Source organism: Strongylocentrotus purpuratus, unplaced genomic scaffold, assembly GCF_000002235.5.
Source record: "Strongylocentrotus purpuratus isolate Spur 01 unplaced genomic scaffold, Spur_5.0 spur5_scaffold_4, whole genome shotgun sequence".
Lineage (NCBI taxonomy): Eukaryota > Metazoa > Echinodermata > Echinoidea > Camarodonta > Strongylocentrotidae > Strongylocentrotus > Strongylocentrotus purpuratus.
In genome coordinates this window covers 19,728,495-19,744,351 of record NW_022145610.1, presented here as the reverse complement: position 1 = coordinate 19,744,351, position 15,857 = coordinate 19,728,495, and the positions used below count along the sequence as shown (strand labels likewise).

Below are 15,857 nucleotides of genomic sequence, written 5' to 3'. Positions count from 1 at the left end.
TTTTTTGTATCTTTTAGAGTGTTTATTTTTGTTTTTGTTTTTTCTCTAAGTTGTAGAAAATAAGGTTTGTAGATCCAAATGGTATTCGATTGTAGCTCCATGATTTTATGACATTTTCTCCATGTGTTTTTCTCCACCTCAGATTTGTTTACAGTGAGCACCCCCTCTCTAGTGGAAGTGAATCAAACATTCGAAATCGCATTCTGGACAGACTTTACATTGTTCTTTGAGTGCTACTGGGACTTCAATGACAACATTACCTACACTACAAATGCCACTGATCTTCAGGAACAGCTAACGCACAAATATACACAACCAGCTGCATACAACATTTTCACAAACTGTTGTATGGCAGGCCAACCGGAAGCCCACTTCTCAGAAGTTTTGGTCTATTCTGAGATATATTATGAAATATGTTCCTACAGAAGTGTAAATCTGACCTATAACTATGACATTTACATCCTTGGAGAGTCAGATCTTTTGATCTTCAATCACCATGAGTTTCCAGATCCATTGTATTATTATATGGAACTTGATGGTTACCCGGTCTTTGATGAGGTATTCTCCCATGGTGCACTGCAAAATGATGACCTGTATGCGGTGCTCTTGGACACTTTACCATTTCCCATGGAACTTCAAAACATCGTTGGATTAGGATCACACAATGTGTCTGTGACTGTTTACAGTGAGATTAACAATACAGCAGTGTATTGTGAGTCACAAATCAAGTTTGTGGAGCTAGTAAGTATAATTCATTATTATCTATATAAGGGTTCCAAGTGGTACAATAAGTAGTGTATTCAATATCTCTAGCGCAACCCTGATGAGATGTCGATCCAGTATTGTTTTCATATTCTCAGTCATCCAGGAACTTCAATTATCGATATCGATATAATGGCGATATCACATGAAAACAAAGCCATATTTAGTATTAAAAAAATATTTCGCTAGTCAGACTATTAAATATACATGTAGATAATAATGATAATATCGTATGGCTATGTTTTCGTGTCAAACATGAATATATTGCTTTCGCTAGGACTTGTCCAATATTGTTTTGTCCAATATTGTTTTTAAAAAAAGAAAGAAAGCAGAGGAAGTACACTATATTTCATTTTCATTCAAACTTTTGCCATTTTTAAAAAGAAAACTTTCATTCAGGCTATTCATCTTACACTCATCAGAATGATAAGTGCGAGATGGAAAACTTAAAAATATGTCTTTGATTTTCTAGTACCAATCAAAAGTTTTATGAAGAAGTTATATTGGAAAAAGTGTATACACATAGATTTTGTTGTTGATCTTTATCCAATTACGACTATCAATTAAAAGATTATGTCTTGATTCGTTTCTGGAGAAGAAAAGAATTTTTCTATTTTTTTACAACAGTTTGAATGAAAGTTATCATGTCTTGGGCTTTTTATGCCTTCGTTACAAAGTAGGCGGAGGCATTATGTTTTCGGGTTGTCCGTCCGTCCGTCCGTACGTCCCGTTCTTGTGATCACGTTATCTGAAGAACCGATTGATGGATTCCTGCCAAACTTTGGTCTTGTATGTATCTGACAAAGCCGATGAACTGAGTAGATTTTGGGGTCACGAGGTAAAATGTCAAAGGTCACAGGGCTCATTATGTAATTGTATGCAATAACAGCTCGTGATCGCGTTATCATTAGAACAGATTGATGGATTCCTGCCAAACTTTGGTCATGTATGTATCTTGCAGAGTTGATGAACTGAATAGATTTTGGGTCATGATGTCAAGGTCAAAGGTCATGCGGCTCATGTATGCAAAAATAGCTTGTGATCGCATTATCATTAGAACAGATGGATGGATTCCTGCCAAACTTTGGTCATGTATGTATCTTGCAGAGCCGATGAACTGATTAGATTTTGGGGTCATGAGGTCAAGGTCAAAGTCATGGGCTCATTATGTATGCAAAAATAGCTTGTGAACGCATTCTCATTAGAACTGAATGGTAGATTACTATTTAACTCAGGACAAGTTAACTGCAGAGCCAATGAACTGAGTAGATTTTAGGGTCATGAGGTCAAAGATCAAAGGGTCATATGAGAAATTGCTTGTTATCACTATATTCTGAGAACCTGTTAATGGATTACAATTGAACTTGAATTTGAAAAATTTCTTCTGTTTTGGTTTGTAAAATTTACTATGACGGAGGCATCATTTTCGACTGCGTTCTATCTAGTTTTTTTCTCACTGTAGTACATGTACCGGTAATCAAATTATTCAACAAGAATAAGATGCATATGTTTAAAAGAATCAATTAGCACATAATGCCAATGAACTTTATGTAATTTCACAGACCATGATTATCTCAGTATAGTATGTTATTTATACTTTATTTCTTTGTAAGAAGTTGTTGGTCACTTATTCATGAATTTGATCATTTTGGTAGTGCAAGCAAACTTGTTTTGTATAGTGCTTGGAGACTTATTACAGGAAATAAAAGCTAATAGATTTCTTTTTAAGAGATGAAAAGGGAAATGTATGAATTGGTCTGTTGGATGTTATATGTTAATTGTGTTTTGTTCATTTTGTTCACCAGATTACAGGAATGGTGTTTTATGTCAGTGAGTATTTTGTTCAGACCAACCATCCTTTCATTGGCTCTCTTGCTGCGGAGTCTGGTTGGCCTGCTCTCATTGAATGGAGTGCCTATAATGAAGATACGTTTGAACTAGAATTCTACTTTGATTCCTACCGCCAAGCTAGAAGACCAGATGAAGTGGATGAAGTGTGGTTGTTTATTTCGAAGCCAGGTAAAGAAGACATCCTATCTTTTATTTTTATTCTGTGCAATTCCTATAAGAAAAGTTACATGGTACATTTTACTTGCTTCTTTGTGTGTTTTATGTTTTCTTTTATTCATTGTATACCATGGTAATTGTATAAGAACATTAAAAAATGTATTTTCTAATTTGTAAAAGCTTACCGGTATGATTTTCATAATTAGAAAGTTTTTAGAGTATGGAAATAAGTGATGAAAAGTAATTAATAAAAATCTTGTTTGTAACTTATTTGGAACACAGGAAACTATATAGAGCAAAAAAATGTATTTTCCAATTTGTAAAAGCTTACCGGTATGATTTTCATAATTAGAAAGTTTTTAGAGTATGCAAATAAATGATGAAAAGTAATTAATACAAATCTTGTTTGTAACTTATTTGGAACACAGGAAACTATAGAGCAAAAAAATGTATTTTCCAATTTGTAAAAGCTTACCGGTATGATTTTCATAACTAGAAAGTTTTTAGAGTATGGAAATAAATGATGAAAAGTAATTAATACAAATCTTGTTTGTAACTTATTTGGAACACAGGAAACTATACTCTGAGAGCAACTATGTACCATGAGATTAACGAGGCTTCAGAGTATACCACCATCATTGTTGAAAACCCTATCACTACGCTGGATATATTCCTCAATGCACCACTTCACTATCCCCTGGAGGATACACTTCAGATGTATGTTAACTATACAAGTGATGGAATACCCACTGACATTCACGGTGACATAGATTATGGAGATGGAACTATAGGTTGGTGACCTTTTTCAGCATTTAATATCTAATTGACATATTGTATTAGCAGGTCGAGCACACTTGCACCCCCAATCCCCCCCCCCCCCCCCCCCCAACTGTTCAATTCTCTGTGGTCTTGGGGAGTTAGCCCTTGTATTTGCTGAATAAAGTTTGGGGCTTATACCTCTTGAAGAGTATGAGTACCATAAAAGTAGTTTTTAAATTAAATTCACTTTTCAGTTTTGCTCCTCCAGCAGTCAAATGGAGATGACATTCTCCCAATCTGAAATTTGCATGAGATCCCTGTATTAATGTTTATGTCTTATATGGTCCCTCCAATTTACAGTAATGCTATAAATAAGATGGAAAGCCAAATGTGTAATACATGTACTTACATTACATTAGAATGACTGTATATTTTGGCCAACACCGTAAAATGCCCATTGATAAATGTTATGATTTCTAAAGTTGTTAATTTGTGTGTTATGAATACTTTTATTTTTGTTAACTCATTATTAAAACTAGCCTGAATTGCACAATTCACATTTTTGTCTTCAATTTATCAGAATCGTGGGAACCCATTCCATATGAGCAAGACTACAGAAATTTGACTTTTAACCACACATATGCCGTCCCAGATTTATACACAGTCCAGCTCTTTCTCTACAATCATGTGAGCAGTGCTTATCGCGAATTGTATATTGCTGTGTTGGAAGATATTGAAGATCTCACAATAGATAGCTTCTCAGGTAAGACATAACAATTCTTATAAAAGTTATACAACAATTATAGCATTGTACATGAAAGGACATGTGTTTCATCAAGTAGATCTTGTCCAAAAATGTCAAAACAGATATATTGAAATGAAATCGTACACATACAGTTATATCACCTAAAGTGAAGAAAGATTGGCAGATAAGTACCGTAAGGAACTTGAATTAAATTTAGGTTCCTTTCAGTTTACTCCTCTTGGCTCTGTACTTACCCTGACCCTAAGCCCAACTCTTACTGTCTAAAAGATTTCATATATATTTATTTAAAAAAATTGTAACTGGGAAAATATGAACTATGGTTATACTGAGCCAAGTGGACTAATAGTAGTCCATAACTATTCTGCATGATTGCTGAAAGAGCATAATATTGTCAGCTTGTGTAACAATGCAAGCTACATGTACACATTCCGAACATCGCAAAAATACAAATTATTACCTGAACTTTTATTCAGGTATAAAACTATTAACACTTGATTGTGTAATACAATACCTGATTTTTTCTTCTTCTCATATTAAGGCGAGGATGGGACTTGGACTACCACCCTGCCAATGGAATTTCCTGTGATATTGACTGCTCAACCTCTGAAGGGGACCATAGAGCTGTGTGAATGGAATGTAGGGGGACATCTCTTTAACTCCACCGACCCCACTATAGAGTACGAATTCGATGCAGAAGGGGTCTATGATATTGAGGTCCATGCCGTAAATGCTTTTTTCTAGTGACAGAGCTAACACGAGTGTGACCATCATGTAGAGCATTACAATGTACCAAAGGTACCCTTGTACATATCCTGAACACTTAATTGTTCAGTGGCATTACAACAAGGTAGATTAACTTACAGATACTAAGCGTGTTGTGTTTTATTGTAAATGAGTTGAAAAGAAATGCAGGGGAAAAAATGATATTCATGTAACCATCTTGGCAGACTTTCCCGTTTTTAGAATAAATGGTGTATCGATTATACCTTATATAACATTATGCCCACTACAGAAAACCGGACATAATGATACATTTCGAGAAAGGGGGTACAACCAAGGCAATTTTTATAGAGCTCACTGTCCCCACCGAGCCAAATGTTTTGAAAGCCAAAGAGAGAATATTAGAACGTTATCAACAATTGCTGAAAGAAGATATCAAGTCCAGCAACAGTAAATCACACCAGGTTATGTAACAAAGGAAAACAAAAGAAAAAAGAACAGATCCAGAAATCTTTATTCATGTGAATACCAGAGTATGTAAGAATGTTTCAGTTTCAGTTTATTTTCATATTTCACATGTTGTATATACATCATTACATTTAGCATGTTACATTTTGTACTCCATTTAGGATGCTTTTATACAAACAAAAAGAATAATACATAAGACTAAGTTGTATAAAGGAAAAAAATATGATGGAGCCTAACGAGAAAGCAATGCTTGTAGGTCATAGGCTCCGGAAGTTACAACAATGACATAATCTTGTGTAAATTCATGATATGCAAATTAGCTCTTGTAGGATCTTATGTCATAGACAATTCAAGGACATAACCGCAGTGGACTGATATGACTCTCCTAGATTCATGACTTGTATATAAAGAGTGTTCTCCCCATCATTTTCTATCACAAAGACTCTCTCCTTCCCAAATTTCTTTCGTCTCTATCTATTCTTCATTAATTTAAACCTTCCCTTCTTTTCCTTCCTCTCTTCTCCTTTTTGTTCTACACCATAATTACCAAATCCTTCTTCTTGCTCTAATTCTGTTCTGTAATTTTGCCTCCTTCCTCTCTAAACATTATTACGTCTTATTCATTGTTTTCCCTTTTCAGCTTCTCTATTTTTACAGGATATATTCTTCTTAGTAATTGGTTTCAAATGATGCTTTAATAATTTCATGATCCTTTTTTCAATATATTTGTAAGTACTTAAACGGAAGCTATCCTTATATACATTACCTTTATACCAGGTATACAAATTTCATTGTAACAAATCGAACCCAGGAAGACTTATTATCATTTACGACTTTTTTTCAATATATTTGTCACGTATACATGTTTCATTGTACTAAATCGAGGCCCAGGAAATCTTGTTATCATCTTCTTTCCTCATTCTGTTTTACTTATTTATTTTACAATTTCTCATCGCAATTTCAAACCTATCATAAAATTCAATGGTTTATAACTAGCCAAATCGCTATGCCTTAATAATATGTAACAAAAAATGTGTTCATATTTCATGTTTTATTGTAATGTGTTTTGTATAATGTTTGCCATTTTCATTGTAATATAGTCCTGTACATTGTTTCTAAAAAAATAAATTTAACCTTGACTTACTTTTTCCCTCTCGGGAACATTACATGATGTAACGTCCCATTGAGCCTATAAAAACAACTATCCCTCTCATAGCAGTTATTTTTTTGTGTCTATCTTTTCCTCCGTTCGACCTGAAAAGACGTAACAGATTATATTAATTATGTTAATGGTAAGTTCGTTGCAGTAAAATTTTAAAAATTCAGCAATTTTGCCTGTATCTGCAGCTGAATTTATTATTCTACTGCAACGAACTTACCATTAACATAATTAATTATCTGTTACGTTTTTTCTTATTGTCATTTACGAATCCGAATCACAATCGATACTAGGCCTTATACTACTGTACATTTAAAAGAAAGTTTATATCGTTTGATATTGTTACAGTGACTCGGTAACATTGTTGAAGGTTGATGTAAAAAAATGCGTAATGTTTGTATGAAATGTTACGTATTATATTCCTTTTAGTGAACTAAGGCTCTCACATGCAAACAATCCTGAATTCTCAAACCACAAAGAAATGTATGTTTTTCTTTTAAGGCGACACTTTGCGACACCCTCCAGGCCTGATAAAAACCCGATTTAAAAATCGGTTTTTCCCTTGATTTTTTTTTATTTTTCCCCGATTTTTTTTTTCTCTTCCCGATTTAAAAAAAAAAAAAAAATCCAGATTTTTTTTTTTTTTTTTTAATTTTTACTTTTTTTCCAACCCAGATTTTTTTTCTTCCCATTTTTAACTGATTTTCCCCGATTTCTCCCTATTTTCTCTATTCTTCCCTATTTTGCCCTATTTTGCCCTATTTTTCCCCAATTTTTCTTACTCGAAAGGGGGAATGTTGTTAAATACCATTTTTTACACCGCGAATCCTCTTTTTTTTTTTTTTACTCAAGGGGGGGGGGGGGGGGGGGGGGGCGTGGTTGAGGGGAAAACGAAAAAACCTAATTTTTTTTTTAGTGCTCTCACTATCACCCCTGCCCTCTAACAGTAAAGTCTTCCACCAATTTTTGAACTTTTTCACGCGTTTTTTCGATGAAAATAAGACCTATTAAAACGGGCTTTTAAAAATCTTTCCACACTTAAATAGAGCTAATTCATTGCTTTGTAACGATTTACATTCACCTAAAATGTATTGTAATAATGTAGTTGGGAGAATAAGGAATCGATCAGATCAGCTTTTACCAATTTTTATCATTAATAATGGTTTGTTTTCACTCAAACTTTCAGATATCTCTTGAACTGTACATCTAGCATTGAAGTCAGTACCTTAGCACCATTTTCTCTCATCTGAACAATGTTGGCATGTCCATGTAAGGGGACAAAAGTCCACAAATTCCCAGTTATTACCAGTTATTAGAAGAAGAAAAAAGATGGACGTATAATAGTAAAGGGACACTCGACAAAGATAAAAGAAGGTACTTATGAAAATGGGGCATCTGTTGAAGGAAAAGAGCACCTATCAGATGTAAAAAGGGGCTCATATAAAATAAAAAAGGAAAACCTATCCAAAGGAAATATAGTACTAAGTAGAAAGTAAAGGGGACACGTGTCATAATAACCCCCCCCCCCCGGCCCCCCACTCCGTGATCGGAGGATAACCATGCGTGTTACCAAAATGTCCGGTAAAGGGGTACTTTTCACGCACCAAAGTCCGGCTCGTAGTACACAAAAGCCCGTTTTACACACCGGACTTGGGGGGGGGGGGGGGTCGTTTTCCAAGGAGGAGGGAACATGCAGATGCATACCCTAAATAACACTGAGTGGGGGGGGGGGGGTGGGGGCGGGAATAATACGTGTACCTCTCATATTTGCATAGGAGCGCTCTTTAGAGATAAAGGGGGAACTTTTAGTGGTAAGGGGTACTTCTCGTACCTAAAACGGGGCATTTATGAGAAGGGAAAAGGGCACTTTTTAGAAAGGGAAGGGGGCAATTATTACAAAGGAAAAAAACGCACTTTTAGAAAGGAAAGGGGGCACGTGTCATAATAAAAAGGGAATTCATCAGAGGTGATGAAAAAAAAATGGGGGGGGGGGGGGCAACTTATCAAAATGGAAAAGGGCACTTATTAGAAGATTAGATGGGGAAGTGGCAGGTTTTCTGAGTAAAACCGTGTGGTAAACTGAAACACAAAAGATAAGTTTAGACGGTTTGTACATTTAAAGCTAGAGCATTTTTTTTTCCACAAATTTTAATTTTTCATTATACCTTTTCAATACACAACACCTTTTTCCCAACTTAACATGACCTCAAGCGGCTCATATTACATTGCAACCAATGGCGGTGCTACAGGGGGCAGGGGGCGACGCGCCCCTCCCTATGATTTTTTCAAGTGATAAAAAGAAAAGGGAAAGAAAGAAGAGCATGGGGAAAAAGAGGGCCGAGCGACTATAAAATATATAACGAGTAGAAATGCGCCAATGAGACTTCTACTTTCTCTCTAAAATTTTTTTTTTTTTTTTTTTTTTTCTGTTTTTATTGTTTTTTTCTGAAAAATTAACAGAGTAAAAGCAGCAATATAAAATATAATATCATCTTAAAACTACAAAACCAGGCACGCACTGGCACGCACATGCACCCATAAACACGCACACACACACACACACACACACACACTCACCACTCATATACTTTCCCAGAGGGCAAGTTTACAATTCAAAAAGCCAATGAAGATGTTAATGACAACAGAGCTTTGCAAGACTACTCCTAAATTTAAGTTAAACTTGATAGACCATTTTTCTTAAAATGGACTTGTAACTTATTTTTCTTTTGGGAAATTTTATATTCTATTTTTTGTTTGAACTTGAAACAAATGCTTCGAAAATAAGTTCTTTTCCCTGAAACCTACATGAGTAAATGTAATTTTTAAACATAAACAGAGAAAATTTATACAAGAGGCGTATTTGTCCCTTGACTGTATCCCAAACAAAAAATTAAATTTTGACAGAGTCAGATTATAACTGTGATCAGTGCCAGTGTTAATCTTATCCACCAATTTTTCCCACAGTGGTACAACTCTCCTACAGTCACAAAACAAGTGATCTAAAGTTTCTGGAAAATCTGAACAAAAATAACAATTAGCAGACTCCTTTCTCCCAATCTTGAACAAAAATGCATTAAAACCAATAGCATTATGGAAAATTTTGAAATAAAAACTCCTTAACTGAGTCTCAATTGTGCAACAAAAGTTACTCGTATGAATAATCGACCAATCCTTCTCTTTGGGTTGATGGCCAAAGAGTTCCTCCCATTTACTCTCCCTTTTGGCATTAGTACAACTATATTTCTTTAGCAAAATATTATATGTATACTTGGACATTTTCTTTTGACTTAATAGATCTTTAAAAATTTGATTAAATATATTCTTATCCACATTAAGAGAATTATCAAACCACTCCAAAAATATGCCATTCATGAGGGAGTCATATTTTCTTTGGTCTCTAATAGGAATGTCAAACTCAATTACGAGGTCTTCAAATGTTTTGGGGTTACCAAAACCATTATGTAATTGAAAAATGGAATGAATACCCTTTCATACCAAACTGGATAGAAAAAATGTGTTCTATATTGCAATCTTACTTACATTTCTATTCCACCAAATAAAATCTTGTAAATGAAACTGACATAAACCTAGTTCTCTTTTCATCTCTTGCCTATATAAATACCATGTCTTAATAAACGCTGTTAACTGGCAATTTTTAAGTTTTGCCAAAACCGAATCAGGGGCATCTCTTAAAAAGGGCAAGATGATCATCACAAAAGGTAGAAAGAAATATATATTTCTATGTGTTTTCCAACAACTTTGATTTCCAATTCAACCCTAATGCATCTTGCGGAATAACTGTACTGCCTTTCAGCTTTCCTATATGAATTGCATCTGACTTACTTAAATTAATGCGACAACCTGAAAATTTTGCAAACTGAGTCAACGTTTCAAAATAAATGTTTAAAGGAAACTGTTTCCCCATTCAAAAAACAAGTTGTGTCATCTGCAAAAAGACTTATCTTCTGTTCAAAATTGCCAACTGAAATTCCCTTTATCCCTGGATTGTGTCGTACTGAAATAGCCAGAATTTCAATAGCTAGTATAAATAAAAGAGGGGATATTGGGCACCCCTGGAATATTCCTCTTTTAATTGCAACCGGATTGGACATAAAACCATTGTTTAACACACAGCTAGTTCTGTCATTGTAAAAAGACCTTATCCATCTTATAAAATTGTCTCCAAAATTAAAATAGTCCAAGACTGAAAATAAATAATCATGTTCTATTCTATCAAACGCTTTCTCAAAATCTAACAAAATAATTGTAGCTGGCTCATTCATATAGTCTGTGTATTCAATTAAATCAATTATAACCCGAATATTGGCCCCAATGTTGCGTCCCTTCATAAACCCTTGTTGATCTGTATGTATCAAAGAATTTATACAAGACTTCAAACGGGAGCTCATAACTTTGTTTTCTCTCAAAATTTGATGAAACGTCAAGCGGGAGGCTATCCCCGAAATATTCCTCCTTGCGTCACTTCCAACTCCCGCTTTGCGTTCTCGCCATGGCAAACATAGTTTTCTAGCTAGCAAGCTCCTTCATTTTACAAATGTGAACATAATTATGATGAAATTACCAATGCCCAGGCGCGGATCCAGGGGGGGGGGGGACGAGCGGCGTGCCTTACCCCCCCCCCCCCCCCGCAAAAAAAAAAAAAAAAAAAGGAGAGAGAGAAGGAAAAGAAGGGAAAGAGGAGAGAAAGGGAAAAAGAAGAGGAAGAAAGAAAAGAAAAAAGAGGGAAGAAGGAGATCGGGGGGGGGGGGGGGAAGGACTTGCCTCCCCTCCCCCCCCCCCCCCAATAAAAAAAAAAGAAGGAAGGAAAGGGAAAGAAAAAAGATAAAGAGGAGATAAAGGGAAGGACAAAGTAGGAAGAAGAAAAGAAAAGAAGGGGGATATCAGTTGCAATTTTCCCGCCAACAAGTTGTGGATCGAGGGGGGGGGGGGCAAATGACCCTAGCCTCTCCCCCCCCCCCCCCCCGTCCCCGCTAAAAAAAGAGAGAAGGAAGGAAAGAGGAAAAGAGGAGAGCTAAAAGGGAACAAAAAGAGGAAGAAAAAAAGAAAAGGGAGAAAAGAAGCGGAGATCAGTTGCGGTTAATCCCGCCAACAATGTGTGGAGCGGGTTGGGGACCAAAATGACCGTGCCCCTCCCCTCCCCCCCCCCCCCCCCCCCCCCCCCCCCGCCAAACCTAAAAGAGAGATAAGGAAGGGAAGGGAAAGTGAAAGAGGAGAGAAAGGGAAAGGAAAAAAAAAAAAAAAAGAATGAAGAAAGGTAAGGGATATCAGTTGCAATTTTCCCGCCAACAAGGTGTAGATCGGAGGTGGGGGGGGGGGGGGGTTGGAGAAATAGAATTCAAACGTTTATTTATAATTCCATAACGGTGGTTAACAAATAATGCTGAAATGAGATAATTTTCCTCACTTCATGCGTTTGTTGGAAAATGACAAATTCCTAAATTTACAGCCAGGCAAGAAAATGCTTCTTAAGATGCCTACATATCAGGGCCCGCGGAACGGCGGGGATCGGGATTCTCGAGCCCCTCCCCCACACTTTCTTTGAAAAAGTATGTTAAAGAGAAATAGAAAGAAAGAGAGCGAGAAAGAAAAAATAGTTAACTGCCAGTGTCACATTATAATGGGGTATTAAATATGCTCATCTGACCATGATTAAAATTAATGCCTAAAATCCTAAGGGCTCTGCCCCCTGGATTCCACCTAGGGCCCTAAGGCGGGCCCTTAGATGCTCATATGACGGTCATTTAATGCCTAAAACCCCTGATTTCTGGGGGCTCTGCCCCCTGGACCCCACGCCAAAGAGTTTCCTGCTAGTGTCACAAATAATAAGGTATCAAAAATGCTCATCCGACCGTAATTAAACGCCTAAAAACCCCTGAGCTTCTGGGGGATCTGCCCCCTGGACCCAACCAAGAGCCCTTAGGCGGGCCCCTCGATACTCATCTAACCGTAATTGAGTGCCTAAAACCCTTGATATTCCGGGGCTCCGCCCCCTGAACCCCAAGCCAATTAGTGACCTGCCATTGTAACAATTAGGTATCAAAATAATGCTCATCTGACCGTAATTAAATGCCTAAACTCCTGAACTTCCGGGGCTCTGCCCCCTGGACCCCGTCTAGGGCGCTAAGGCGGACCCCTGAATGCTAATCTGACCGTAAATTAAAACCTTAAACCCCTGAGCTTCCGGGGCGGACAAGGTATCAACATAATGTTCATCTGACAGGAGGCGCGTAGCCAGGGGGGCGGTGGGGTGGTCCCCCAATAAACGCCGGCCAAAAAAAGAGAGGAATGTAAAGGAAGAGGACGTAGGAAGAAAAGGGAATAGACAAAGAACATATTTGAAATTCAGACAAGGATTAAGAGTCGAGAACGGTACAACGAATCGTCTTCGTTCTCTAATGAATTAATGAAACGTCAAAGCTTCCGCGCTACGCGCGGGGGAGGGCAGGGGGAGCTTAATTCAGACGAGGATAATTTTCGGGAACGGTACAACGAATCGTCTTCTTTCTATAATAATTTAATGAAACGTCGAAGCGGGGGGAAAACTGAATTTAGCAAGGATTAAGAGTCGAGAACGGTACAACGAATCGTCTTCTTTCATTAATGATTTAATGAAACGTAAAAGCTTCCGCGCTTCGCGCGGGTGGGGGAAACTGAATTTAGACAAGGATTAAAAGTCATAACGGTACAACGAATCGTCTTATTTCGCTAATGATTTAATGAAACGTAAAAGCTGTATTCAGACGAGGATTATTTTCGAGAACGGTACAACGAATCGTCTTCTTTCTCTAATGATTTAATGAAACGTAAAAGCTTCCGAGTTTTGCGCGGGAGAGGGGGATGAATTAAGACGAGGATTAAGAGTAAAAAACTGTACAACGAATCGTCTTCTTTTTCTAATGATTTAATGAAACGTAAAAGCTTCCGCGCTTCGCGCGGGAGGGGAAAAACTATTTTCAGACGAGTAGGCACGTACGGAAGGGGGGAAGGGGGTTAGGGGGTTGACCCTACCCCCTTCGGTTTTTATGTGTGTATTTTGATTTTTTTTTTTTTTTTTTTTTTTTTAATTAATTTTTTTTTTTAAATATGCCAATGGCTGACCTAAAAAAGGTGACCTCACCCTCCCCCCCCCCCCCCAACGGAACAAAATGTCAAATTTTCAAATTTCAAGACCAAAAAAGAAGTGTCCTCTTCCCCCCCCCCCCCCCCCCCCCCCTCGCTTATTTAGCGGCTGGCTGAGTCGTTACGATTTTTTTTCGGACCAAAAAAAAAAAGTGGGCCCCCCCTAAGAAATCCTGGATCCGCGCCTGCCAATGCCCAGGCCCGCCGGAAGCAGTAGGGGGGGGGGGGGCTAGAACATTCCAAGGGGCTCACCTTCCAGGGGCAGTGGCGTAATGAGCAAAAGACGTTTGGAAAAAAAGGGGGGGGGGGGATAAAAGAAAATTCTGCATCACTACCACTCGTACACGTTACATGCAGGCCCCGCGGAACGTTTTTGAAAGTGGAGTATTAACGATCAGGCAGAGCGTAAATTGGCGTTGGGTCCGGGGGCTGAGCCCAGGAAGCTCAGGGGTTTGAGGTATTTAATTACCGTTAGAGCATCCAGGAGCCCGCCTTAGGGCCCTCGGTGGGGTCCGGGGGCGGAGCCCCCGTATAAGCTCTGGGGTTTTAGGCATTTTTATTTTAATTACGGTCAGATGAGCATCATTTGTGACATCGGCAGGTCACTTTCGCTCGCTTTCTTTCTTTTTCTCTGTAACATAATTTTTCAAAAAGAGTGAGGGGGCTCCAGCCCCCGAGCCCAGCCGTTCTCGGGCCCTGACATGAAGGTTTCTAAGTAAGCATATTTTTCGCCCGACTGTAAATTAGGGAGTTTCTAAATTTCCAACAAACGCATAAAAAGGTATGACTTACAAAAAAATTGAGAAAAAAGAAGGAAAAACATGTCATTACAGCAACATTTTTAAATCACTGGTATCGAATAAGAAATACCCCCCCCCCCATCAATACGCCAGCGTTCAGTGGCTCATGTATTCTCACCCCTATAACAAAAAACACACACGCTTTCCCATCCTCTCACAATATTTCCACGATATGCGCGTGTCGCTATTATGAAAACCTCAATTGATAAACATAAGTGGCATGCGGAATGTTTAGGAAATTTAATTCCTGTTAACTTTCCTTTTCATTGAATGGAATTTAAATGTTATTTTATTCAGGTTTTTATTATTGTTATTTTCTTTTGGGTTAAAAATACAAACCATGTTTACTCCTTTAATGCTCTTCTTTTTTTTTTCCTTTTTTTTTGGGGGGGGGGGGGCGTTTTTTTTTCGGCCCCCCCCCCAACTTTTTGGTTGGGACGCGAGTACCCCCCCCCCCCCCCTCCCCCTGCCCCAATTCCAGCGCCATGCCAATCTCGTCTCCTTTCTCTTAAAATTTGACGAAACTGTAAAGCTTCTAGCTGTGCTTTGCACGGGAGGGGGAAATCTCTCACCTTCATACATGCACCCACCCCCTACCCGCTTTGCGTGCTTACTATTGGCGTAATGGCTATATTTCTCGAAATCAAGATCCTTGATCAGTGACCATCGAATTAGAGTCGATGAAGCTGTACTATGAGTCGTCTTCTTTCTTTAAAAATTTGATATTAACGTTTTCTTGCAATCAAGTATCTTCATCATGCAGAAGCGGGCTCAGTGAATTACTGCGAAACGTGTTCCTCCTCTCAAAATAGTGATGAATGAACGTCAACGTTTCTGCACGCACCCACCTCCTCCCCTGTTTTACATGCTCAATATGGCTAACATATTTTTTCACACAATTATTCAAGTTTCTACATCATCAAAATCAAAATACCGTGAGACGTCTTATTTCTCTAAAAATTTGATGAAACTTCAAAGCTTCCGCGCTTCGTGAGGGAGTAGGAAACTCTATCTATATCCTCTTTTGCACTCGCCCCTCCCCCATGTTATGTGTTCATTTATATGGCTATCATTATTTCTCGCAATCATTCAGTTCCTTCGTCATATACAGAAGCAGGCATCGAATTCGAGTTCAAAGGGAGAGAACGAGCATATACGCGTATCCTAAATAACACCGCATGAGTGGGGTGGCATAACAACATAAGTTATATTTTTTAATCAAGAAAATGTGCCTGAATGCCTTGGACAGAATGATGTATCTTGTTTTGAAAAATAA

At 37.9% G+C, this 15,857-nt stretch overlaps 1 protein-coding gene across 1 annotated transcript; it reads left to right on the top strand.

The window, feature by feature from the left end:
- The first annotated feature begins 438 nt into the window (after positions 1-438).
- LOC115929067 lies at positions 439-5,035 on the top strand. The gene is made up of 5 exons (XM_030997212.1): positions 439-741; positions 2,568-2,781; positions 3,342-3,560; positions 4,109-4,291; positions 4,833-5,035. The coding sequence occupies exons 1-5, from the start codon at positions 526-528 to the stop codon at positions 5,033-5,035; spliced, it is 1,035 nt and encodes a 344-aa protein (XP_030853072.1). The 5' UTR covers positions 439-525.
- Positions 5,036-15,857: the final 10,822 nt, after the last annotated feature.

Bases quoted from the DNA above. Each gene is read 5' to 3' on its own strand.
- LOC115929067 (XM_030997212.1), top strand. From the start codon at position 526: ATGGAACTTGATGGTTACCCGGTCTTTGATGAGGTATTCTCCCATGGT. The intron at 742-2,567 runs GTAAGTATAATT...TTTGTTCACCAG, and splicing joins AAATCAAGTTTGTGGAGCTA to ATTACAGGAATGGTGTTTTA. The intron at 3,561-4,108 runs GTTGGTGACCTT...TCAATTTATCAG, and splicing joins TTATGGAGATGGAACTATAG to AATCGTGGGAACCCATTCCA.